The sequence below is a fragment of the Vidua macroura genome, unplaced genomic scaffold (genome assembly GCF_024509145.1).
Source record: "Vidua macroura isolate BioBank_ID:100142 unplaced genomic scaffold, ASM2450914v1 whyUn_scaffold_209, whole genome shotgun sequence".
NCBI lineage: Eukaryota > Metazoa > Chordata > Aves > Passeriformes > Viduidae > Vidua > Vidua macroura.
Genome location: NW_026530585.1, coordinates 24,318 through 47,370, shown reverse-complemented (window position 1 = coordinate 47,370; position 23,053 = coordinate 24,318). Strand labels below are relative to the sequence as shown.

At 57.7% G+C, this 23,053-nt stretch overlaps 2 protein-coding genes across 7 annotated transcripts in view; one reads left to right on the top strand and one right to left on the bottom strand.

Annotated features, from left to right (window-relative positions):
• Positions 1–474: 474 nt before the first annotated feature.
• Positions 475–9,981, top strand: LOC128802905 (uncharacterized). Of its 6 annotated transcripts, none has more exons than XM_053969455.1 (21): positions 741–946; positions 1,056–1,174; positions 1,281–1,354; positions 1,465–1,596; positions 1,709–1,788; positions 1,924–2,038; positions 2,314–2,403; positions 2,626–3,007; positions 3,142–3,236; positions 4,126–4,275; positions 4,673–4,821; positions 5,617–5,758; positions 5,842–5,979; positions 6,172–6,348; positions 7,326–7,481; positions 7,576–7,677; positions 7,888–7,990; positions 8,153–8,212; positions 8,283–8,535; positions 8,669–8,746; positions 9,793–9,981. In XM_053969455.1, the coding sequence occupies exons 2-19, from the start codon at positions 1,057–1,059 to the stop codon at positions 8,420–8,422; spliced, it is 2,403 nt and encodes an 800-aa protein (XP_053825430.1). In that variant the 5' UTR covers positions 741–946; position 1,056; the 3' UTR covers positions 8,423–8,535; positions 8,669–8,746; positions 9,793–9,981. The 6 variants fall into 6 exon arrangements, with proteins under 6 accessions (XP_053825433.1, XP_053825432.1, XP_053825429.1 ...); XM_053969456.1 differs by having other exon boundaries at positions 898–922; XM_053969454.1 differs by having other exon boundaries at positions 505–1,174; positions 8,283–8,493.
• Positions 9,982–14,095: 4,114 nt separating this feature from the next.
• The window catches only part of PRR12 (proline rich 12), a 30,063-nt gene continuing 21,105 nt past the window's right edge, over positions 14,096–23,053 (bottom strand). Inside the window, 7 exon segments of the mRNA XM_053969452.1 lie at positions 14,096–14,499; positions 16,424–16,519; positions 17,832–17,960; positions 19,292–19,389; positions 19,468–19,593; positions 21,321–21,646; positions 22,669–22,799. Of these exon segments, the coding sequence (XP_053825427.1) occupies positions 14,359–14,499; positions 16,424–16,519; positions 17,832–17,960; positions 19,292–19,389; positions 19,468–19,593; positions 21,321–21,646; positions 22,669–22,799 (1,047 nt within the window). The 3' untranslated portion in view covers positions 14,096–14,358.

The window sequence follows — 23,053 nt, the reverse complement described above, 5'->3', positions numbered from 1 at the left end:
CCCTCATGTTTCATGCCCTTGTCCCCTCAATTTTCCCGCCCTTTTCTCCCCTCACATTTCCTACCATTTTTTCCTCTCACTTTTCCCAGCATTTTTCCCCTCACATTTCCCATCTTTTACCTCATGTTTTCTGCCCTTTTCCCCTCACATTTCCCACCATTTTTTCCTTTCACTTTTCCTGCCCTTTTTTCCCCTCACATTTCCCATTTTTTACCTCACATTTTCTGCCTTTTTCCCCCTCATATTTCAAGCCCTTCTCCCCTCATGTTTCCCACTGTTTTCTCCCTTCACGTTTCCCGCCCTTTTCTCCCCTCACATTTCCCGCCCTTTTCTCCCCTCACGTTTCCCGCCCTTTTCTCTCCTCACGTTGCCTGACCTTTTTTCCTCTCACTTTTCCCACCATTTTCCCCCTTACATTTCCCAGCTTTTACCTCACATTTTCCTCCCTTTTCCCCCTCGTGTTTCCTGCCCTTTTCTCCCCTCACATTTCCCACCATTTTCTCCCCTCCCAATCCCGCCCTTTTGTCCCTTCATGTTTCCCACCCACAAATCCGGCTTTTCCTCTCAAGTCATCCACTCCTTCTGAGTGTCTCCATATCCATCCCCCTCTTTGCCATCACAGGCCTCGGTCTCCTTTGCCATCCATAAGCTTTGGCAGCTCAGGGCTCTTGCTTTGTTTCATGGCTGCTTTTAGAAAATTGTTCTTAACTCAACCTGTGACTTTTTTTTTTTTTTTTTTTTTGCCTGCAATTCTCCATCCCGCCTCGGAGGGAAGGGGAGTGGGAGAAGGGAGCAGCACACAGAATGTTTCAGGGGAAAAGTGGGGTGTCACAAAGGGCCCACTGTGACCCGCCAGCTGCCCTCAGCAATGGCTCCCATGTCAACAGGGCTTTGTTGACGCGGATCCCGCAGTGTCCAGCAGGTCAGCGACAGGACAGGACGGAAAGTACGCAGCTGGCGACAAACCCGCGAGCACGGCTCACGTCTTGCCCTACAGCGATCAGCGATCTGACTGCATTTTTCCTCCTTCCCTATACTCATCCTTTATTCTGCAGAATGGAGAAGACGCCTCCAAGACAGCCCAAGGTGGCTTGGGAGGAGGTGGCGGCTCCTGAGGAGAGCAGCTCTGCAGAGGAGCCCGCCGTGGTGACCATGGTGGAGCCACTGCAGCTCAGTGAGTGAGGGGTCCTGTGGCACTGGGCCAGCAACAAAGGGCACCCAGCTCCTGCTCCTTCCTCTGTCCTGTCACGGCATTCCCTGAAGCTCTCCCTCTTTGTTAGATGCCAGATGGGTTCCTGATTTTGCAAAAAGTATCATGGACTTCATCCAGGCCTTTGCCAGCAGCCCCACGCAGGTTGGACGGTGGCTGTGCCTGGCTGGGGGCTGCTGGCTCTGCGGAGCAGCTGCATGCCAGGGCTCTGGGTGTCCTCGCTTCACGCCGCCCCGTTTGTCACCGTCCCCCAGTTCCAGGACAAGGAGCAGAAGCTGGAGTTCCTGCTCAGCATCTGCACCCTGTGCAGAGATGCCAATCTCTATGACTTCTCCGATGACCTGAACGATTTCTGCAGCAGATACAAGCTGGTGGAGCTGGTCCAGGTGAGGGGGCACACGGCGCTCTGGGGAAGGGGGCAAGGACCCCCAGCAGCCTGTGAGGGCACGGCAAAGCGTGGTGGCAGCTGCCAGGCTCCAGCCCAGCTGTGCTCTGCAGATGCTGCTGAATTTGGAGCCCAAACATGAGATTTGCACCCGGGTGCGGCGGCTCGCCATGCTCACCTTCGCCCAACTGAGGTACTGGCCCAAGGGCCCGCAGACCCTGCCCAGCGCTCCGTGCCCACCTGCCCATCCCTCCTGGCAGTGCTGCAGGAGACCTTGAGGTGCTGGGAGTAGCACCAGTGTCCAACTGGGGCGCCTCTCTCTTGGCAGCACCATCGGGACAGTGCTGGAGACCAGAAAAGTTTTAAGACTCTGCTTCAACAGCGTCTTTTTCCTTCGTCCACTTGAGGAAATGTCGAGCGTGGAAGCAACCCTCTGTAGTCAGGTAAGTGCTGGGTGAACTGGAGGAGCCTCCAGTCCCTCTGGGCTGCTCCTGGCCACCCCAAAGACCCAGGGCAGGTCACGGTCTCAGCCTCACTTTCCCACCCTCGTCCCTTTGCCCCTTGCTGGGCTCCAGCCAGATCCAGCACTGCTGGCTGCTCTGTCCCCGGCACACAGCCTGTTCCTGTGTCTCTCCCCTCACACTGGGAGCTCAGATCAGTCTCCCGGGGGCGGGAGGGACAGCAGAATCACAGCCACTGCTCTCTGTCATCCTTGCAGGCCCTGCGCTCCATGGACACCATGCTGGAGGTGATGCTGCTCAGCTCTCCTGCCTCCAAAATCAGCGAGATGATGCAGGACATGTTGGAGGTCTGGCCTGTGCACGGAGTGGGAAGGTGGAAGGAACACCAGTGTTCTGGGGTTGTGTCCATTCTTGTCTTGCCTCCTGCTAAAGGAGGACCCTCCCTGCAGGCTTTGCTTGAGGGCAGAGGAAGCATGGAGGGATGGTGCAAGTGTGTCTCGGCGGTCATGATGCTGCTGCCGGAGTGGGTGTCTGCTTGTGGGGCTCACCTGCAGCTTCTCTCCTCCCAGATTCTCCTGCAGTACCTGTTCTCCGACCTTATGGCAGCACAGGAGAGGGTCTTGGGCAGGATTAGGGTGCTGAGCCATTTGCTGGCCAAATATTCCACTGAGAAGGTAAGGACCGGCCACCGTCCAGCCAGGCCATCCCTGTGCCCTGGTACAACCACAGCCCCAAAGTGCCTTCAGACCTCACCTCAGCCCTTCTCCTCTTCTACCTGCCTCTCCCAGACTGGTGATGAGGACAATGGTGCTGCCAGTGGACAGATCCAGATCCCAGTGCTGGGGAAGCTGCTGGGCCATCTGTTTTTCAAGTTGTTCAGGCCAGAAAACAAAATCGCAGTGGTGGTGGATATTCTCTGCTCCCTCATGACATTCCTCTCTGCGCAGAAATGTAGGAGAAACTGTGCTGGGCTGCATCCCCGTGCACGGCCACATCCCCACGTACACTTTCTGGGCCTTGTGATGACCCCTTGTTCTTGGTGCAGGTGTCACCATGTCCCCAGCGCCACTGTCACCTCTTTTTAGGTGCCCCACTGCCAGAGGATCATGTCCAGCCCCCAGAACACTGGGAATCTGAGATCATCTCCTGGGTGAATGCTCCCAACACCTGGAAAGTTGAGGTATGGAGCCCTCCTTGCTGAGGCCTTCACCTGTGGCGTCAGCAGGGGATTTGTGCGTGGAAAGGGGCACAGAACAAGCGTGGCTGTCCCTGGTGAAAATGAGAATTGTGAGAAATTGCGGGCGGGAAATGGGAGGAGGAAAGGGTGGGAAACGTGAGGGCACAAAATGGCGGGGAACATGAGGGGAGAAAAGGGCGGGAAATGTGAGGGGAGAAAAGAGCGGGAAACGTGAGGGGAGAAAAGTGGGGGAAATATGAGGGGGAAAAGGTGAGAAACATGAGGGGAGAAAAGTGGGGGAAAAGCGGGAAATATGAGGGGGAAAAGGTGGGAAATGTGAGGGAGAAAAGGTGGGAAATGTGAAGGGAAAAAAAGGGCGGGAAACGTGAGAGGAGAAAAGTGGGGGAAATGTGAGGGAGGGAAAAGGATGGGAAACGTGAGGGGGAAAAGGGTGGGAAATGGGAGGAGAGGAAAAGGGTGGGAAATGCAAGGGGAGAAAAGTGGGGGAAATGTGAGGGAGAAAAGGATCGGAAATGTGAGGGGTGAAAAGGATGGAAAACATGAGGGGGAAAAGAGTGGGAAATGTCAGGGAGAAAAGGATGGGAAACTTATATAAGAGGACAAAAGGATGGGAAATGTGAGGGGGAAAAGGGCAGGAAACGTGAGGGGAGAAAAGGGCGGGAAACGTGAGGGGGAAAAAGATGGGAAATGTGAGGGGAGAAAAGGGTGGGATACATGAGGGGAGAACAGGGCAGGAAATGGGAGGGGAGAAAAGGGCAGGAAATGTGAGGTGGAAAAGGATGGGAAACATGAGGGGAAAAGGGTGGGAAGCGTGAGGGGGGAAAAGCGCGGTGGCTGGCACTGGCCTCTGCTCCCTTCCTTTCTGCCACAGGCCTTTGGGAGATACCTCAGGCCTGCAGAGAGGACAGGAGTCGTCCTTGAGGCCATCGAGATCTTGGGACGCTCCGCTTTTCTGAACAAGAAACCACCAATGGAGTTTCTGGAGGAGGCCATGAAATCCCCTGAGATGTGGCTGATGGATGTAAGTGGCCTGAGGCCCTGCCCTTGAGCCCTGTCAGCTTCCTGCCTCCCTCCCTCCCAAAGCCAGGCGTGCGAGGCTCCTGAAGCCACCTTGAGGCAGCTTACCCAGATCTGCCTCACCTGCTCTTGCTGTTGTTGCTGCCTGTGCTTTTCCCACAGTCTGCACAGTGGCATTTTGTCCGGGCCGCTGATTCCAAAGCTCTGTTCAGGCCTGGAATTAACGCCTTCCTTTTTGCCACATCTGCGCCTGGTGTGGTGGCTTGTCTTATGTGAACTTCCTTTGGCTTTGAGATGGTTTAAACTGCGTTCTTTAAATCCTGACGGAGGGATGGGCAGGGCAGCCCCAGACACGGCTGCACTGCAGTGGCAGCACCGCCCTGACCTGTGCTCCCCTGCAGGTGCCAAAGGTCGTGAGACACATCTTTGCTTATTCTGACGAGGGAAACGCAACGATCGCTCACAGCTTTCACTCCCTCCTTGTCCTCATGGCGAACAAGTGGCCCGGGCAGGTCATCGCCGCAGCTCTGGAGGCCGCGCCGAATTTCAGGTACTGGCCCTGACCACCTGGAGGGCTACCAGGGGAACACCCCGTCAGCCACGTCTACCTCCAGGAGTGTGAAAAACGCCAATCACTTGGTTTTTAAAATTTTTAAAGTTTAATAATAAGAATAAAATGGTTATAAAAATAGCAATACAATTAGAGTAATAAAAATTTAGAGTTAGGACAATTACAAGACAATAAAAAGCAAAGAATTACGGACGTCCAGATGCTCTCGGGCACTTAAGCCACGACAAGCATGCCTTGTGAACAAAGGAATAACCTTAAAAGCAATAGCCTGTTGCATATACAAAACACTTCATGATTATGCATATATTTTATTTAAAACAAGAAATTTGTCTGGTACTTGTCAGAAAGTTTCTGTTAATCCCCAGGTGCCTTTGAGTCTAAGTCAGGCTTGAAGAAGTTTGTTTCTGTTGATAAGGAAAGCCATAAATTCCTCTCCTCTGGAAAATTTAGGGGTTTCTGTAATTGTTATATTTGTGTGAAGAATTCCTTGATTATCCCATCTCTTTCTTGAGCTAGTTAAAAAGTATCTTACATAGCATAGTTTCTATTTTAACATTGTGTTATAACCAAAAAATACATTCAAAACACTACTTGAGAGCGTTAATACAGCACAACTTTCCAACATTACGCATATAATATTCATTGTAACATTTGCGAAAAGCCAATCATAAAATGTGCATTTTTCGCAAGGAGCACCCCAAGCCCTGCAGGGCTGGCCCAGGCTGCGCTGCGGTGGCCCGGGGCAGCCATGTTGACAGCGGCTCTGCCTTGCAGCGACAAAGTCAACCTGTGGAAGGCGCTGTTCTCTGCGCGCCAGACTCTGGAGAAGGTTCTGAAGGAGCTGCAATTCCAAGTCCAGAACTGGCATAAGAACATCTTCACTCGGCAGCAGCAGATGTGTCTCTCTTTCCTATCTGTGAGTCCACAGGGAAAGCCCACGTGCCCTTGCCCTCAGCTGTGCCAGGGGAGCCCTGCCAGCTCTCTGCTGCTTTCTTCCAGATGCTGGCCTATGGTGACATCCTGGAGAGCAAAGTAAGGCCACTCTACAAAAACTTGAGCCTTCTTAGGTATCCAAAGATGGAAATGGTCCCTCTGGTGCTCAGGGCTCTGGAGACGCTGTCGGAGAGCGCCGAGACGGTGAGCAGGCTGCTGTCAGGGGCAGAACGTGGCACCTGGACTCTGAGGTCTCAGAAAAGGTGGTGGCTTGGCCAGGGCTGGGAGTCAGGTGCTGGGGGGAACACCCTGCCTGCCATGAGGTGGCCTGGTGGCTGTTTTGGGAGCTGAGCAGGCCCAGAAATTCTCACAGAATGGAAACCGTCTTGTACACAGGCAAAAAAAATGAAGGGCCTCCTGCCCGAGATGCTGAAATTCCTGGGGCATTGGTCTTGGGACATTTCAGTGATGGCCCTGGACACCTTCCACAACTTGCTGGGACAGCTGAAGAAGAAAGAGGCCAGCAGCATGGCTGTGAATGTGGCGCAGAGGCTCTGGTTTCTCTTTGATGCGGTAAGGCTGATGTGGGAGCAGAGGGGCCCTGGGCAGGGACAGCTGCCCCACAGCCCAGCCCTGGGAGCTGCACTGGGAGCAGGCCCCGCTCCCCTGGGCTCTCCTGGGATGGATTCCGAGCCTTGCAGCTCAGCTCTGCTGCTGCCCGCTCTGGGCCGGGAGCTCGGAGCATCGCCCCTCGCCTCAAAATGGTGGGGAACGTGAGGGGAGGAAAGGGTGGGAAATGTGAGGGGGGAAAATGGCCCAAAATGTGAGGGGGAAAAATGGTGAGAAACGTGAGGGGAGGAAAGGGCGGGAAATGTGAGGGGGAAAAATGGCCCAAAATGTGAGGGGAGAAAAGGGTGGGAAATGTGAGGGAGAAAAATGGCCCAAAACATGAGGAGAGGAAAGGGACGGAAATGTGAGGGGGAAAAATGGCCCAAAACTTGAGGGGAGAAAAGGGCGGGAAAGATGAGGGGAGAAAAGGGCAGGAAACATGAGGGAGAAAAGTGGCCCAAAATATGAGGGGAGGAAAGGGAGGGAAATGTGAGGGGGGAAAATGGCCCAAAATATGAGGGGAGAAAAGGGAGGGAAACGGCCCAAAATGTGAGGAGAGAAAAGGGTGGGAAATGTGAGGGGGAAAAATGGCCTGAAATGTGAGGGGAGAAAAGGGCAGGAAATGTGAGGGGGAAAAATGGCCCGAAATGTGAGGGGAGAAAAGGGAGGGAAATGTGAGGGAAGAAAAAGGCAGGAAACATGAGGGGGGAAAGGGCTGGAAAGGTGAGGGGAGAAAAGAGCGTGAAACTTGAGGGGAAAAGGAAAGGAAACATGCGGTGAAATAGGGCAGGAAACACGGGGAGAAAAGGGTGGGAAACGTGAGAGGGGAAAGGGTGGGAAACGTGAGGGGAGAAAAAGGGTGAGAAACCTCAGCTCAGCCCCTCCTGGCCAAGGGCAGGGAGCCGCTGTGTGCGAAGCTCCTCTTTCCTCCTTCCTACCAGAAGGAAGACTGTGTGCGGGAGCGCTCCATCTCCCTCTTTGGAGAGCTCCTGGGCAAAACGGCGTGGAGGGACAAGAAGGCCATGAGGAGAAACTCATGGAAGGCCCTGGTCCAGCTTGTTCTTCACATGAGTGACCAGGTCCCCAGCGTGGCCGAGGTACCAACGACTGAGCACTGACCCACAGATGGGTCATTGTGGCCTGGGCTCCTTCCACAGGCCCTGGTGCCACCTCACAGCTTCTGTCCCGCAGGCCTCCAAGAAAGCCGTCCTGGCTGTAGCAGAGCTCCTCAACTGGAAAGAGCTCAAGCACCTGGCGCAGGCAGAGCAGATGTGGAAGATGGGCGAGTGCTTGGTGAGGACGAGCCCCGGGCTGTGAGCTCCTCAGCTGGGCCTCCCCATGGCCGCTGCGGCCCAGGGCCCGAAGCCTGGAGCTGCACCTTTGCCCCTGTCTCGACAACAGGAGCCTCCTCCACGGCCCCAGCATGAGGGAGGGTTCTGAGCCACGGGGGTGCTGGCAGCTGGTGGCCTCTGAGAAATGCCCACACCTTTGTGCTCTCTGCAGCTGGCCAAGGACAGCAGCAGGGCTGACCAGTTCGTGCGGGACGGCAAGCCCTACCTGCTGAACCCTCAGGCCCCCATACGAGAGGCGGCCCTCAGGTTCATTGGTGAGTCCCACTCCCCGGGATCCCTCTTGGGGCAACCTGGGGCAACCCTGGGGTTGCCACGGGCAGGGCCTCGGCCTCGCTGCCATCACAGGTGGCTTTGGTGGCCACCTTGGCCAGTGGCACCCCTGGGAGGAGCAGGGACTGACGGAGCTCTGTGCCCAGGGCTGGCTGCGCGGCACCTGACGGAGCAGAGCGAGGACACCCTGGCTGCAGTCCTCTTGGGTGAGTGGGGAGATCCGAGGGGGTCTCTGCACACACACGGGGCCTCATCCAGGCTCTCTTTCTGTTGTAGGACTTCGAACAATGAAAGCAGGGGAGAGGGATCCCTCCATCCGCTCCCTGGCGGATCAGACCAGCTTGATCCTGAAGGCTCTGAAGGATCGGCAAAAATCGGGATTCTCCCTGCGCACGCTGTGCCGCTGGTGCTGCTGAGCAGGGAGGGACGGGGACACAAACTCCAACACGCGCCGAATCCCGAGGCGTGCGAAGGATGCCCTGGCTTTGTGAGCTGCTCCTCAAAGTGCGGCCCGGCGCCGCCGTGACCGGTAGGGATCCAATCCCCACCGCCCGTGAGGCGATCCGGAATCCCCCCGGCGCGGTGGCCGGTCCCCTCCCGGCTCCTGCCAAATGGCTCGGCTTGCCCACCTCAGCCCTTCCCCTTCTTCCTGCCTCCCCCAGGCTGGTCAAAACGGGGACAGAGGTGCTGGCAGCAGATCCAGATCCCAGCCCTGGCGAAGCTGCTGGGACATGGTTTCGGTAAGAGGAGCTGTGGTGGCCACATGGCCCCCCCCCGCCCCGATGCATCTGCTCGTCTTCCTGTGATGGGGGCTCGTGTGGGCTCTGCCTCTGCCACAGAATCTGAAATGTTCTGAAATACTCTGAAATATTCTGAATATTCTGAAATATCGGAAATATTCTGACATATTCTGAAATATTCTGAAACATTCAGAATATTCTGAAATACTCGGACATATTCTAAAATATTCAGAATATTCTGAAATATCTGAAATATTCTGAAATAGTCTGAAATATTCTGAAATACTCGGACATATTCTGAAAATTTCAGAATATTCTGAAATATCTGACATATTATGAAATACTCTGAAATATTCGGAAATACTCTGAAATATTCTGAAATATCTGAAGTATTCTGAAAATTTCAGAATATTCTGAAATATTCTGACATATTCTGAAATATTCTGAAAATTTCAGAATATTCTGAAATATTCTGACATATTCTGAAATATTCTGAATTATTCAGAATATTCTGAAATACTCTGACATATTCTGAAAGATTCAGAATATTCTGAAATAGTCTGAAATATTCTGAAATATTTTGACATATTCTGAGATATCTGAAATACTCTGAAATTCTCTGAAATATTCTGAAATATCTGACACATCTGAGATATCTGAAATAGTCTGAAATATTGGAAATATTCTGACATATTCTGAAATATCTGAAATATTGGAAATATTCTGACATATTCTGAAATATCTGAAATATTCTGAAATATTCAGAATATTCTGAAATACTCTGACATATTCTGAAATATTCAGAGTATTCTGAAATATTCAGAGTATTCTGAAATATTCTGAAAATTCCAGAATCTTCTGAAATATCTGAAATATTCTGAAAAACTCTGAAATATTCTGAAAATTTCAGAATACTCTGAAATAGTCTGAAATATTGGAAATATTCTGACATATCCTGAAATATTCTGAAATATCTGAAATATTCTGAGATATTCTGAATTATTCTGAAAATTTCAGAATACTCTGAAATATTTGAAATATTGCAGGCCAGCGAGAAGGATCCTTGGCACTCAGACCTGGTTGTCCAAAATCCTTGGAGAGGAGTCGGTGTGGCTGGATCCAAGCCCAGCCCCAGGCCTTTCCAAGCCACCTATGATTCTATAAATTATAGTTAATTATGTTTTATATATAATTTATGTAAGTAAACAAAACAAATTATATATATTATAAATATATATATGGAATTTGTTTAAGTAAATAATAGATATAAATGATATCTGTTACTAACGTATATGATATAGATTAGAAACATATATGTTTTATAAGTAAACATTATGTATACTATGAATATCTATTTTATATATTAATTAGAAACATATTGTCTTTTAAAATTAAACAAACAACTTACTTAGATCGACTACAGAATTGATAATGACTGCAGCATACAGGTAGCTCTACCTATGAGTAAAGTGCACCATTTTGGAATATGGAAGCGATATTCGAAGTAATATGGAAGTAATATGGGAAGTTAAAGCTCGCAGAGAAACCTGAGGGGGAAAAAAGCGAGAATTGAGGTTGGGAAAAGTGAGGAGGAAAGGGTGGAAATGTGAGGGGAGAAAATGGTGGGGATTGTGAGGGGAGAAAATGGTGGGGATTGTGAGGGGAGAAAATGGTGGGGATTGTGAGGGGACAAAAATGGTGGGGATTGTGAGGGGAGAAAAGAGCGGGAAACGTGAGGGGAGAAAAGGGCGGGAAACGTGAGGGGAGAAAAGGGAGGGAAATGTGAGGGGAGAAAAGAGCGGGAAACAGGGGAGAAAAGGGCAGGAAATGGAAGGAAAAAAGGACAGTAAATTCGAAAAGGACAGGAAATGAGAGGAAGAAAAGGTATGAAAGGGGAGAAAAAGTGGGAAATATGAGGGGAGAAAAGGGTGGGAAATGTGAGGGGACAAAATGGTGGGGATTGTGAGGGGAGAAAAGGGCGGGAAACATGAGGGGAGAAAAACGCAGGAAATGGAAGGCAAAAAGGCCAGTAAATTCAAAAAGGACAGGAAATAAGAGGAAGAAAAGGTACGAAAGAGAAGGGGAGAAAAGAGTGGGAAACATGAGGGGAGAAAAGGGCAGGAAAAGTGAGGGGACAAAATGGTGGGGATTGTGAGGGGAGAAAAGGGCGGGAAACGTGAGGGGAGAAAAGAGCGGGAAACGTGAGGGGAGAAAAATGCAGGAAATGGAAGGCAAAAAGGACAGTAAACTCAAAAAGGACAGGAAATGAGAGGAAGAAAAGGTGAGAAGGGGAGAAAAACGAAATGTGAGGGGAGAAAAGGGCAGGAAACGTGAGGGCGAAAAGAGTGGAAAACATGAGGGGAGAAATGAGCGGGAAACTTGAGGGGAAAGAAAGTTGGGAAATAGAAGGCAAAAAGGACAGTAAACTTGAGTGAAAATGACAGGAAATGAGAGGAAGAAAAGGTAGGAAACAGAAGGGGAGAAAAGGGAAACGCGAGGGTGGAAAAGGGAAGGAAATGTGAGGGGAAAAAGACAGGAAACAGGAGGAAAAATAAGTGTAAAAGATAAAGGAAAAAAAAAGCAGGCAACATGAGGCCAAAAACGATGGGAAATGTGAAGGGACAGAAGGGCGGGAAGCGTGAGAGGAAAAGTGGTGGGAAACTTGAGGGGAAAAGGGTGGGAAATGTGTGCAAAAAAGGGAAAATGGTGAGAAAAATGACCAAAAAAGAGCCCTGGGGTGCTTTGTTTCCCTAATGCTGCCATGGGCACAGCAAATCCTTGCCCTGGATTTTGTGGGAATTTGGGGCGTCCTGCTTGGGTGTGTATTTGTGTGTATTTTGGGAATCTCAGACCCCCTCCCCAAATCATGAGACTCCTCCAAAATCTGAGGCCTCCCAAATTGTGTGACCCCCCCACCCAAAAATTCAACTCCAAGACTGAGCCCCCCCCAACCCACGTAACTCCCCAAAATCTGAACCCCATTCTCACAATCTCTCCAAATTGTGAACCCCGAAATCTGACATCCCAGCCCAAAAATGAGACCCCCCCCCCCATTATGGGACCCTCAAACCTGATCCCCCAGAGTCGAGTGATTCCCCCCCCCCGCCAAAATCTGACCACTCCCCTCCCCCAAATTGTGTGACCGCCCTACCCCAAAATTGTGTGACCCTCCCCCACCCCCAAACCTCCCCAAATTCCCCTTTTTTCCCCCCAAAAAAAACTCGCGGAGCCTCGGGAACGATAAAAAGGTCTCGGCAACACCCACGACACGCCCGTCACGATACACCGTAGAAAATGGGGGGGGGTACCGGGGGAGGGGCCCCTCATCCCCCCCCAACCCCCCAAAAACCCCGCGGGGGGGGGAAAGGGGGGGGCGGATCGGGGGGAAGGGTTGGGGGGGGCCCCAATATATATAATAATAATATTAATAATAATAATAATAATTAAAAAAAACCCCGAAATGAACAAAAAAATGGGGAGGGGTGGTGGGGGGGGGGGGGCGGAAGAAAGAAGCCCCCCCCCAAATTGGGAGGGGGGGGGGATGCGTTGAGGGGGGGGCAAATAACCCCTCTGGTGGGGGAGGGGTTGTGTGTTGGATACTTGGGGGGGGGATTCGATCCCACCCAGGAGGGGCAAATTTTGGGGGGGGGGGGGTAAATGTACCCCTGGGGGGGTATAAATGCCCCGGGGGGGGGGGATTGCCCGGGGGGGGGGGGGCAAATGCGACCCCCGGGGGGGTGGGGGGGCAAATACAATATGATACATAGAGACTTTGACCATATACACTATTTACAGACCCCCCCCCCCCAAAATCCCGGGTGGGGGGGGATAAGGGGGGTCCCCGCACCCCCCAAAATCCGGGGGGGGGGTGTGTGGCGTGGGGGGGGGCGTCCCCTCCCTTTTAACCCCCCCTAAATTCATCCGGGGGGGGGCAACTTGGCAATAAATAGCTCGGCGGGGGGGGGGGGAGGTTGGGGGGGGGGCTGATGGTGATTTTGGGGACCCCTCCCCATCCCTTGGCAGGGCCCCTCCCCCAATTTGAACCCCCCCTGCCCCCCCCCCCCCCCAAATTTATATACAGGTTCCCCTCGGGGGGGGGGGGGTGTGAGGGGTGGTCCCGGCTGGAGGGGGGCAAATTTTGGGGGACCCCCCCCCAAAAAAAAAAACAAACCCTGTTGGCTGCCGGGGATTGAGGGGGACCCCAAGGGGACAGAGATATTGGGGTGCGCCCCCCCCCCCAAAATTAGGGACCCCCTCCAAAATCGGGGACCCCCCCCCGGGCAGAGAGAGGGGGCTGCTAATAGACATTTGTACATATATATAAATAGGGGGGGGTCTCCGCCGGGGGGGGGGGAGCATTTTTTGGGGGGGCTGGGGGGGATCCTCCCTTTTGGGTGGGGGTTGGGACACCCCTTTTTTTTGGGGGGGAGGGGTCTCTGTGCCTCTGCCAATGGCCAGAGCCCCCCCACCCCAGAGAAAAGGGGGGAGGGGGACACACAGACCCTGCTGGGGTGATTTTGGGGGGGGGGTCCCTAAAAAGGGGGTGACCCCAATTCTGGGGGGGGGGCTGTCACCAAAAGAGGGGTTCCCCAAATGTCTGTGGGTCCCCATTTTTGGGGTGCGGCTCTTAGGGGAGGTGTCCCCCAATTTTGGGAGGGGTCCCTGTGTCCTGGGGGGGCTCCCCCAGAGCTGTCCCCGTTTTTGGGGTGTCCCTGTCCTTTGGGGGTGTCCCCATTTTTGGGGTGCTCTCCCACCCCCAGGGGAGTCCCCTGTTCTTGGGGGGGGGGGGGGGTCTGTCCCACTCCCCCCACTTTGGGCGTGCCCCCCCCATTTTTGGGGACCCCCCCGAGATTTGGGTGACACCCCTGTATTTTGGGGTGCCCTGGGGGGGGTCTCAGGTGTGTCCCCAGTCCCATCCCCACTGCAGGAGCTTCAATCCTTACCCCAAAAATGTCCCCCCCACCCAATTTTGAGGAGCTTTTGGGATGGTCCCAATTTTTGGGGGGGGGGGTCCCCCATATTTTGGGGCGCCCCCCCCCCCACCACTGGTGTCCCCCATCCCGGCAGCTCCGTCCCCGTGGTGGGAGGTTCCATCCTCGTCCCCTCTGCCATTCCGGGGGTGTCACCCCGTTTTTGGGGGCATGTCCCCGTTTTGGGGGGCGGTCCCCATTTTTGGGGGGGGGGGGGTCCCTGTTTTTGGGGTGCCCCACTGGGGGTTGGGGTCTCCTCCACATTGGTGTCCCCATCCCGGCAGCTCCGTCCCCGTGGCGGGAGGTTCCGTCCTTGTCCCCCCCCCCCACCATTCCAGGGGTGTCACCCCATTTTTTGGGGGGGGGGGGGGGGGGGGGAATCCCCATTTTTGGGGTGTCCCCGTGTTTGGGGGCGCCCCACTGGGGGGGTCCAGGTGTTCCCCCCCCCCCCAACACTGGTGTCCCCATCCCGGCAGCTCCGTCCCCGTGGCGGGAGGTCCGGTCCTCGTCCCGGGGACGTCACCCCATTTCCGGGCGGGGGTCCCCATTCTCGGGGGCGTCACCCCGTTTCCGGGCGGGGGTCCCCGTTCTCGGGGGCGTCGCCCCGTTTCCGGGGGGGGTCCCCGTGTGTTTTTGGGGGGGTCAGGCGCACTTGGCGCGCGCCTGGGCCAGGAGGTCGCTGAAGGAGTCGAAGAGGCGCTCGAGCCAGGGCTGGTTGCGCATGCAGCGCTGCACCACCTCCTCCTGCCCCAGGTCCTCGGCGCGGCCCTCGATGGCCGTCGTCTGCGGGACACGCGGCGTCAGCGCCGCCGCGGCGGCCACCGGGGCGGCCACCGCCGCGGGGAATGGCCAGTGCCGCGGGGAATGGGGAATGGCTACCGCCGCGGGGAATGGCTAGCGGGGAATGGCTAGTGGGGAGCGGGGAATGGCCAGTGGGGAGCGGGGAATGGCCAGTGGGGAGTGGGGAATGGCCACTGCCGCGGGGAATGGCCAGTGGGGAGTGGGGAATGGCCAGCGGGGCAGGGAATGCCCAGTGCCGCGGGGAATGGCTAACGGGGAATGGCTAGTGGGGAGTGGGGAATGGCCAGCGGGGCAGGGAATGCCCAGTGCCGCGGGGGAATGGCTAACGGGGAATGGCCAGTGGGGAGTGGGGAATGGCTACTGCCGCAGGGAATGGCCAGTGGGGAGTGGGGAATGGCCAGTGCCGCAGGGAATGGCTAGTGGGGAGTGGGGAATGGCTACTGCTGAGGGGAATGGCTAGTGGGGAATGGCCAGTGGGGAGTGGGGAATGGCCAGTGCCACGGGGAATGGCTAGTGGGGAGTGGGGAATGGCCAGTGCCAGGAGGAATGGTTAGCGGGGAGAGGGGAATGGCCAGCAAGATGGGGAATGGCCAGTGGGGAGTGGGGAATGGCCACTGCCACGGGGAATGGCTAGTGGGGAGTGGGGAATGGCCAGCGGGGCAGGGAATGGCCAGTGCCACGAGGAATGGCTAGCGGGGAGTGGGGAATGGCCAGTGAGATGGGGAATGGCCAGTGGGGAGTGGGGACTGGCCAGTGCCACGGGGAATGGCTAGTGGGGAGTGGGGAATGGCCAGTGAGATGGGGAATGGCCAGTGGGGAGTGGGGAATGGCTAGTGCCACAGGGAATGGCCAGTGGGGAGTGGGGAATGGCCACTGCCGCGGGGAATGGCTAGTGGGGAGTGGGGAATGGCCAGCGAGATGGGGAATGGCTAGTGGAACAGGGAATGGCCAGTGGGAGGGGCACGGCCAGCGCGGCTGCCACTGGGCTGGAGAATGGCCAGTGGGGTGGCCAGTGGTGTGAGGAATGGCCAGTGAGATGAGGAATGGCCAGCAGGGTGGGGAATGGCCAGCGGGATGGAGAAGAGGACCAGTGTGTGGCCACCAGAACACGGACGATCAATGCCACGGCCACCACAGGTGGTCAATAGAACATGGCCACGGTCACCGCGGTGGCCACCACGAGGAGGAACGGCCAGCGGGATAGAGCAGAGGGCTCAAGGTGTGGCCACTGTGACAGGGATGGTCAATGCCATGGCCACCGTGACAGCAGGGGTCAGCGGGACGGACAGGACACCCAAAGGAGTGACCGCCACGAGCGGGACGGCCACCGCCACAAAGTGACCACCAGCCCGGTCAGCGCCACCGGGAGGGACACAGGTGACGGGGGCGTGGCCTGAGTGACAGGGGCGTGGCCCAGGTGACAAACAGGTGGCCCATGTGACAGGGGGTGGAGCAGGTCGTGGGGGTGTGGCCCAGGTGACAAAGGAGTGGCCCGGGTGACAGGGGGTGGCCCAGGTGACAAAGGGTTGGCCCAAGGGACCGGGGGTGGCCCAGGTTTTCCCACAGGTGGCCCAGGTGACTTCACCTCATCCTTGCAGTGCAGGAAGGTGCAAGGGACATGGTGGGGACACCAGGGCACAGAGGGGTGGGCCAGGTGACAGGGGGTGGCCCAGGTGTGCCATGGGTGTCCCAGGTGCCCCACAGGTGGCCCAGGTGCCCCACAGGTGCCCCACGGGTGGCCCAGGTGCCCCACAGGTGCCCCACAGGTGTCCCAGGTGCCCCACAGGTGCCCCACAGGTGGCCCAGGTGCCCCACGGGTGGCCCAGGTGCCCCACAGGTGTGCCAGGTGCCCCACAGGTGTGCCAGGTGCCCCACAGGTGCCCCACAGGTGTGCCAGGTGCCTCACCTCGTCCTTGCAGCGCAGGAAGGTGTGGTACTTGTAGTGGTGCAGGGAGTGGTACAAGGTGTACAGGAACGACTTCTCCACCTCCACCTTGAACTCCTGCGGGGACACACCTGGGCTCAGCGACCCCCGGCACCCCAAAACACACCTGGGGACCCCCGGGACACCCCAAACCTAGCTGAGACCCCCCCCGTACCCCAAAACCCACCTCAGACCCTCCCTGTACCCCAAAACACACCTGGGGACCCCCCGGGACCCCCAAACCCACCTGAGACCCCCCCCGTACCCCAAAACACACCTGGGGACCCCCCAAACCCACCTGAGACCCCTAAACCCACCTGAGACCCCCCCCAGGACCCCCCAAACCCACCTGGGGCCCCCCAGACCCACCTGGGAACCCCCAGGACCCCCCCCAAACCCACCTGGGGCCCCCCTGGGACACCCCAAACCCACTTGTGACCCCTCTAATGACCCCCAAAACCTACCTGTGACCCTCTGGTGACCCTCCAAAACCTTCTGAGACCCCCAAGACCCACTGCGACCCCCAAAAACCCACCTGGGACCCCTGTGGTGACCCCAAAATCCCACCTGTGATCCCTCTAGTGAACCCCCAGACCCTCTGGTGACCCCCAAATCCCACCTGGGACCCCTCTGTGACACCCCCAAACTTACCTGTGACCCCTCAAGGACCCCCAGACCCCACCTGTGCCCCCGTACCTGGGGTTTGCCCACAATCCTCTTGAGCTTGCTGAGGGTTTTGGGGTTGTGAAGACCCCATAGGCCCCCCAAAACTCACCTGGGACCCCACCTGTGACCCCCAGACCCCACCTGTGCCCTGGGCCGTACCTGGGGCTTGCCCACGCTCCTCTTGACCTTGCTGAGGGTTTTGGGGCTGTGACCCACCTGAGACCCCTCTGGTGACCCCCAGACCCCACCTGGGACCCCACCTGTGACCCCCAGACCCCACCTGTGACCCCCAAACCCCACCTGTGCCCCTGGGCCGTACCTGGGGCTTGCCCACGCTCCTCTTGACCTTGCTGAGGGTTTTGGGGCTGTGACCCACCTGAGACCCCTCTGGTGACTCCCAAATCCCAACTGGGACCCCCCAAACCCCACCTATGACCCCCAAACCCCACCTATGACCCCCAGACCCCACTTATGACCCCACCTGGGAGCCCCAGACCCCACCTGGGACCCCTCTGGTGGCCCCCAGACCCCACCTATAACCCCACCTGTGACCCCCAGACCCCACCTGTGCCCTGGGCCATACCTGGGGCTTGCCCACGCTCCTCTTGACCTTGCTGAGGGTTTTGGGGCTGTGACCCACCTGAGACCCCTCTGGTGACCCCCAAACCCCACCTGTGACCCCCCCAAACCCCACCTGAGACCCCACCTGTGCCCTGGGCCGTACCTGGGGCTTGCCCACGCTCCTCTTGACCTTGCTGAGGGTTTTGCGGTTGTAGGGGTCCCCCCCCGGGCGCAGCCGCACCAGGGACTCGCCGGGCTCGGCGTGCAGCTGCGGGAAGGTGTGCAGGGCCTCCTGCCGGGGGACAGGTGAGCACAGGTGAGCACAGGTGAGCGCCACGGGGTCACCACAGGGTCACCACAGGGGCTCCTGGGACAGTGGGGACAGGTGAGCACAGGTGAGTGCCACGCGGTCACCACGGGGTCACCACAGGGGCTCCTGGGACAGGTGAGCACAGGTGAGCACAGGAATCACCATGGAGTCACCACAGGGCCATGTGGGACAGTGGGGACACGTGGGACAGGTGAGCACAGGTGAGCACCAAGAGGTCACCACAGGGGCTCCTGGGACAGGTGAGCACAGGTGAGCACAGGTGAGCACAGGTGAGCGCCACGGGGTCACCACGGGGTCACCACGGGGGCTCCTGGGACAGGTGAGCACAGGTGAGCACCACAGGGTCACCATGGGGTCACCACGGGGGCTCCTGGGACAGGTGAGCACAGGTGAGCACCACAGGGTCACCATGGGGTCACCACGGGGCCTCCTGGGACAGGTGAGCACAGGTGAGCACAGGTGAGCACAGGTGAGCACAGGTGAGTGCCACGGGGTCACCACGGGGGCTCCTGGGACAGGTGAGCACAGGTGAGTGCCACGGGGTCACCATGGGGGCCCCTGGGACAGGTGAGCACAGGTGAGTGCCACGGGGTCACCACGGGGTCACCACGGGGCCTCCTGGGACAGGTGAGCACAGGTGAGCACAGGTGAGTGCCACAGGGTCACCACGGGGTCACCATGGGGCCTCCTGGGACACATGGGACAGGTGAGTACAGGTGAGCACAGGTGAGCACCACAGGTGAGCACCACGGGGTCACCATGGGGCCTCCTGGGGCAGGTGAGCACAGGTGAGCACACAGGGTCACCGTGGGGTCACCTGCCAGGGGACAATGGGGACAGGTGGGACAGGTGAGCACAGGGTCACCACAAGGCCACCTGCCAGGTGACAGCGGGCACAGGTGAGCACAGGGTCACCGTGGGGTCCCCGGCATCACCTGAGCTCCACAGATCTCACTCATCCATGGTATCGACCGCCCTGGACCCACAGATCCCTGCCAGGACCCCCCCCAAACCCCCCAGATCCTCCCCAAACCCCACAGATCCCTGCCAGGACCCCCAGACCCCACAGATCCTCCCCAAACCCCACAGATCCCTGCCAGGACCCCCAAACCCCACAGATCCCTGCCAGGACCCCCCAAACCCCAGAGATCCCTGCCACGACCCCCAAACCCCACAGATCGCTGCCAGGACCCCCCAAACCCCCCAGATCTCCTCCCAGGGACCCCCCCAAACCCCCCCAGCCCCCCAGAACCCCCCCAGGACCCCCCCAGGACCCCCCAGCCCCTCCTGACCTGCAGGCTGGGGTTCAGCGTCACCCTCTTCAGCACCTTCTTCTTGTGGTCGTTGAGGATGCCGTCGATCTTGCGCATGGGGGGCAGGTACAGCTCATCTGGGGGGGCACCGGCGGGGGTCAGGGGGGTCCGGGGCAGCTTTTGGGGGGTCCCCGGGGGGGGGGGTCGGGGCTCACCGTTGGTGTCCTCCAAGGCCTGGATCATGTCGGGGTCCAGGGCGGTGCTGACCAACATCTCCACGTAGCTCCGGTACATTTCCTTCATGGCCCGCGTGTTCAGCACCCGCCCCGGCGGGGCCCGCTCTGCGCGACACGGCCCCTTTAAGGGGAGGGGCGGCGGGACACGCCCACACCCCGAAAAGGGGGAAAAAACCCCGCCCACAAGCCGGAGACACACCCCCGTTCTAAAGGAGCGCGGGCCCTTTAAGGGGGAGCCACGCCCCCTCTAAGAAAGAGCCACACCCCCTTTGACTCATGCCCTTCTAAGGAAGAGCCACGCCCCCTTTGAGTCATGCCCTTTTAAGGGAGAACCACACCCTTTTAAGGGTGAGCCACGCCCCTTTAAGAGACTCATGTCCTTTTAAGAGGGAGCCACGCCCCCTTTGAGTCATGCCCTTTTAAGGGAGAGCCACGCCCCCTTTTAAATAAGCGTCACACCCATTTAAGGGAGAGCCACGCCCCTTTGAGAGCCACACCCCTTTGAATGAGAGCCATGCCCCTTTCAGTGAGTCATGCCCCTTTAACAGAGAGCCACGCCCCTTTAAGGGAACCACGCCCCTTTGATTGAGCCACACCCATTTAAGGGGGGACACGCCCACAATTCAGATCCACTCCCCCCCCTTATAAAGGAGCAAGGTCCCTTTAAATGAGAGCCACGCCCTCTTTGTGGGAGAGCCACGCCCCCTCAAATTTCACGGTTCCCTCCCCAAATTTTGGGGTTCACTCCCCAAATTTCCAAATTCCCTCCCCAAATTTCACGGTTCTGTCCCAATTTCGTATCCATCCCCCAAATTTGGGGGTTCTCTCCCCAGATTTTGGGGTCCTGCCCCTGAATTTCAGGGTCCCCCCCCCAAATCTTGGGATTCCCTCCCCAAATCTCGTGGTTCACTCCCCAAATTTTAGGGTTCCCTCCCCAAATTTCCTCCCCAAATTTCATGGTTCTGTCCCAGATTTCGGGTTCCCTCCCCAAATCCCAGGGTTCTGCCCATCCCCGAATCTCGGGGTCCCCTCCCCAAATTTTGGGGTCTCTCCACAAATCTCAGGTTCCCCTCCTCAAATTCGGGTTCCCCCCTCCAAAATCCTGGGACTCTCCCCCAACATCTTGTGGTCCCCCCCCCAAATTTCGGGTTCCCCTCCCAAATCCCAGGTTCTCCCCTCAAATTCCGAGGTTCCCCCCCCCCCAAATCTCAAGGTCTCCCCCCAAATTCCAAGGTCCTCTCCCAAATCCCGGGTTCTCCCCCAAATTTTGGGTTCCCCCCCAAAATTTCATGTTCTCCTCCCAAATTTTGGGTTCCCCCCAAATCCTGAGCTCTCCTCCCAAATCCCGGGTTCCCCCCCCAAAATCTCGTGGTCCCCCCCCCCCAAATTTCAGGTTCTCCCGAAGATCTTGGGGCCTCTTCCCCAAATTTCAGGTTTCCCCCCCAAATCCCAGGTTCTCCTCCCAAATTTTGGGTCCCCCCCCCAAATTTCAGGTCCCCCCCCCGAATTCGGGTTCCCGCCCCCAAATTCGGGGTCCCCCCCCCAATCCTGGGTTCCCCCCCTCCAAATTCAGGGTCCCACCCCAATTTTTGGGTTCCCCCCCCCAATTTTCGGGGTCCCCCACCCAAATTCGGGGTCCCCCCCAATCCCGGGTTCCCCCTCAATTTTTGGGTTCCCCCCCCAATCCCGGGTTCCCCCCCAAATTCGGGGTTCCCCCACCCAAATTCGGGGTCCCCCCCCAATCCCGGGTCTCCCCCCCCCCTCAATTTTCGGGGTCCCCCCCCCCCAATCCGGGGCCCCCCCCCCAAATTCGGGGTGCCCCCCCCGCTCACCCTCCTCGCTCTGGGGGTCGGGGCTCGACTCCGACTCCGACGTCGTCGCCGCCTCCTTGAGCCATTTTTTCCTTTTTTTGGGGGGCGGCTCCGCCTTCACTTTGGGGGGTTTGGGTTTGGATTTGGGGGGGCCGGGGGGGGCCCGGGGGGGCCCCGCGGCCGGCGCGGGGGGGGGGAGGGGCGGGCTCGTTCTTGGGGGGTTTCTCGGCCTTTTGGGGCTTCTCGGCTTTTGGGGTTTTTTTCGGCTTTTTGGGGCTTCTCGGGAGGTTCGGGTTTGGGGGGGGGGAGGGGGTTTGGGGGCGCTGGGTTTGGGGTGGGTTTGTCTCCTGGGGGAGGGGCGAGAAAAAAAAAGGGGGAGGGGTTAGAGGGGGGTGTGGCCCGGTGTGCCCACAGGTGAGTCCAGGTGTGCCCACAGGTGTGCCCAGGTGTGCCCAGGTGTGCCCACAGGTGTGCCCAGAGGTGTGCCCAGGTGTGCCCACAGGTGAGTCCAGGTGTGCCCAGGTGAAGCTCCAGTGCCCCCAGGTGTGTCCTCAAGTGCCCCCAGCTGTGCCCAGGTGCCCCCAGATGTGTTCCCAGCTGTCCCCAGGTGTTCCCAGGTTTCTCCCAGGTGTTCCCAGCAGTTCCCAAGTGTGTCCCCAGGTGATTCCAAGTGAACCCAGGTGCCCCCAGGTGTGCCCAAGTGCCCCCAGATGCTCCCAGGTGCCCCCAGGTTTGTCCCAGGTGTGCCCAGGGGTTCCTAAGTGTCAACAGGTGCCCCCAAGTGTGTCCCCAGGTGTGCTCAGGTGCCCCCAGGTTTGTCCCAGCTGTGCCCAGGTGCCCGCAGGTGTGCCCAGGTGTGCCCAGGTGCCCGCAGGTGTGCCCTGGTGTGCCCAGGTTTGTCCCAGCTGTGTGCCCAGGTGTGCCCAGGTGTTCCCAGGTGCCCCCAGGTGTGCCCAGGTGCCCACAGGTGTGTGCCCAGGTGTGCCCAGGTGTTCCCAGGTGCCCACAGGTGTGTGCCCAGGTGTGCCCAGGTGCCCGCAGGTGTGTGCCCAGGTGCCCGCAGGTGCCCCCAGCTGTGCCCAGGTGCCCCCAGGTGTTCCCAGGTGCCCCCAGCTGTGCCCAGGTGCCCCCAGGTGTTCCCAGGTGCCCGCAGGTGTGCCCTGGTGTGCCCAGGTTTGTCCCAGCTGTGTGCCCAGGTGTGCCCAGGTGTGCCCAGGTGTTCCTAGGTGCCCCCAGGTGTGCCCAGGTGCCCACAGGTGTGTGCCCAGGTGTGCCCAGGTGCCCCCAGGTGTGCCCAGGTGTTCCCAGGTGTGCCCAGATGCCCACAGGTGTGTGCCCAGCTGTGCCCAGGTGCCCGCAGGTGCCGCACCTGAGGGCCAGCGGGCGGTGCCAGGGTTTCCTGGAGCACACCCTCACGTAATCCTTCTTGTTGACGTTCTCCAGGAACTTCACGTAGAGCCGCTGGTACCTGTGCTTGGCATCCCCAAAATAGCCCAGGTACTGCGGGGGGGGCACAAACGGGGGGTCAGGGGCGCCCCAAAACCCTGCACACCCCAAAAAACCCACCCCAAAAAACCAAATCCCCAAAACCCCACCCAAAATCCCCAAAAATCCACCCAAAATCCCCAAAAATCCACCCAAAATACCCAAAAATCCACTCCAAAAAACCAAAATCCCCAAAAACCCACCCAAAATACCCCAAAAAATCCACCTGAAAATCCCCCAAAATCCACTCCAAAATACCCAAAAAACCA